Source organism: Chelonoidis abingdonii, unplaced genomic scaffold (assembly GCF_003597395.2).
Source record: "Chelonoidis abingdonii isolate Lonesome George unplaced genomic scaffold, CheloAbing_2.0 scaffold0339, whole genome shotgun sequence".
NCBI lineage: Eukaryota > Metazoa > Chordata > Testudines > Testudinidae > Chelonoidis > Chelonoidis abingdonii.
Window position 1 is genome coordinate 1 of NW_027424600.1, and position 2,317 is coordinate 2,317.

At 41.3% G+C, this 2,317-nt stretch overlaps 1 protein-coding gene across 1 annotated transcript; it reads right to left on the reverse strand.

The window, feature by feature from the left end:
• Nucleotides 1-270: 270 nt before the first annotated feature.
• Nucleotides 271-1,239, reverse strand: LOC116834656 (olfactory receptor 5G3-like). The gene has a single exon (XM_032796912.2). It carries the CDS (start codon nucleotides 1,201-1,203, stop codon nucleotides 271-273), a length of 933 nt encoding a protein of 310 aa, XP_032652803.1. The 5' UTR covers nucleotides 1,204-1,239.
• Nucleotides 1,240-2,317: the final 1,078 nt, after the last annotated feature.

Here is a 2,317-nt window from a genome sequence, read left to right on the forward strand (position 1 = left end):
GAGTTATGGAGAGAAAGGGAGAAATGTGTGAATGACTCTAAAGCCTACTGCTCAGAGCACTCATCCGGATTTAGGAGACCCAAGATCCAGTGACTTATATAGCTAGGAATCAGGTCCACTGACTTCAGTGGACCCACACTCATTTAGACCAACTGAGGTTTTGTCCCAGTGTGTCCATCGGTTATCTGAGCTCAGAATTTCCCAAACCCAAGTTATCTACAGTTCTTTGCTCTGATGTAAACATAAGTCATTTATTTAAGATCATTGACATTACTCAAGAAACTTCAGTTTCCCCAACATTTGCTCTAGACCTGTTTTCACCTCCTTGTTTTCCAAGCTGTAGATAATAGGGTTTATCACGGGAGTCAAGACGCTGTACTGGATGGAGAATATTTCACCCACCGCCAAAGAAGAGACCGAATTGGATCTTGTGTACTGGAGAAAACCTGTCAGGTAAAATAAGCCAACCACAATCAGGTTGGAGATGCAGGTGGAGAAGGCCTTATGCCTGCCCTCGGCAGAGAGTATCCTCAGGATGGTGGAGATGATGTGAATGTAGGAGATCAGGGTAAGAAGGAAGGATCTTGATCCAAATATCAGAACAGAAGTAAGAAGCACCACTTGATTGGTGAGGGTATCAGTGCAGGATAGTTGTAACAGAGGAGAGAGCTCACAGCTGAAATGGCTGATATGATTGGGCCCACAGAAATGCAACTTGAAGGTAAAAACAGTGTTAAGCAGGGCACGGAAGAAACTTCTAGTCCATGCACCACTCACCAGCTGAGCACAGATCCCTTTGCTCATTCTCTCCATGTAACGCAATGGGTCACAGATGGCAGCGTAGCAGTCATAAGCCACGGCTGAGAGAATGAAAATTTCAGCTCCACCTGAGAGGAGGATGAAGAACATCTGAGCAATGGAGCCATTGACAGAAATAGTTTTGCGCTCTGCTAGGAAGTTTCTCAGCGCATTAGGCACCATGACTGAGGAATAGCAGATATCAACAAATGATAAATGGAAGAGGAAGAAGTACATAGGTGTGTGAAGGTGAGAATCAGCTCTTATCATCAGCATGATCACTATGTTACCACCCAGAGTGATTAGGTAAATAATTAAAAACACCGAGAACAGGAAAATCTGCAACTGTGGGTCACCGGAAAGTCCCAGGAGAATAAATTCAGTCACTGTGGTTTGATTTTTCATTGGGATTTATTCAGGAAATCTGTGACCTGGAAGACGAGAGAAAACAAATTAACACTATTCTAGGCTGTACAATGTTTATTTGAAATATACTAAATTAAGTGAGAGAGAAATAGAGAAGCTGGATAGATTTTGTGTGTTTTAATAGACAAAACATGCTGGATACACAAAAGGACTTGGCACCTAACTGCCACTTTAGCTGCCTAAATTGCAGAATCTAGCTCCATTGGTGTTCGTAAAAGCCCTGTTCAGCTGCGATTAGTAGACAGGCTGATGTGGGGGTCCCTAATTCTCTCCTCTTTAATCTGATGCAATCTAGCTCAAATATTAGAGAGGAAGCATGGCAGGGTTACTGGATACTTGGTTTTGTGCATCCGGGATAGGTCTCTAACCATCAGGCTATACAGTTAGTCTCTCTCTCTCTATGTCTTAATGTTTCTTTAATCCGGCCTTATGACTTCAGCAGAGCTACAACTGAGGTACACCAGCCTGGGAACTGACAGATTCACTCCAGTGTAACAACTATGGCCAATTTACAACAGCTGGGCATGTGGACAAATGTATAAAAAGAATCTTTCTCTATTGCTTTTTGTCACTTGTTCTAGACTATTTTGTTGGAAACCGATTATAATCTCTGTAGTATCTAATTGGATTCTTACCTATTAAAATCATTAGGATTTTTCAAGAGAAGAAGAAATGAATGTGACAAGCAAACATTCCCTCGGCACAGTGACATAATTTTGAAAAGAAGGAGCCTGATAGAAAATTAATGGGACTTTTGTTCCTAAGTCATTTTAAACTCTAACTGAATGAGGCTTTTGATTCATTGTTCTGCACATCAGAATAGAGGCTTTACATATAGAGAATCTATCCTGCCCCCATGGAAGTCAGTGGTTATTTTGACATCAGTTTTCATGAGGAATGGAATGAAGCAATGTTCTCTCCAATGTCCAATCTATTATTAATCTCCATATGATCTCAGAGAAAAAATAACCTCTTTCATTATCAACTCACTAGAAAAATACCTAAGCAGAGAGGTGGACCTTGTACTAGATTCTGAATGTGAACACAGGCAGACTCTGTGTCAAAGGGAATTGGCCAATCTATAAGAAGTACC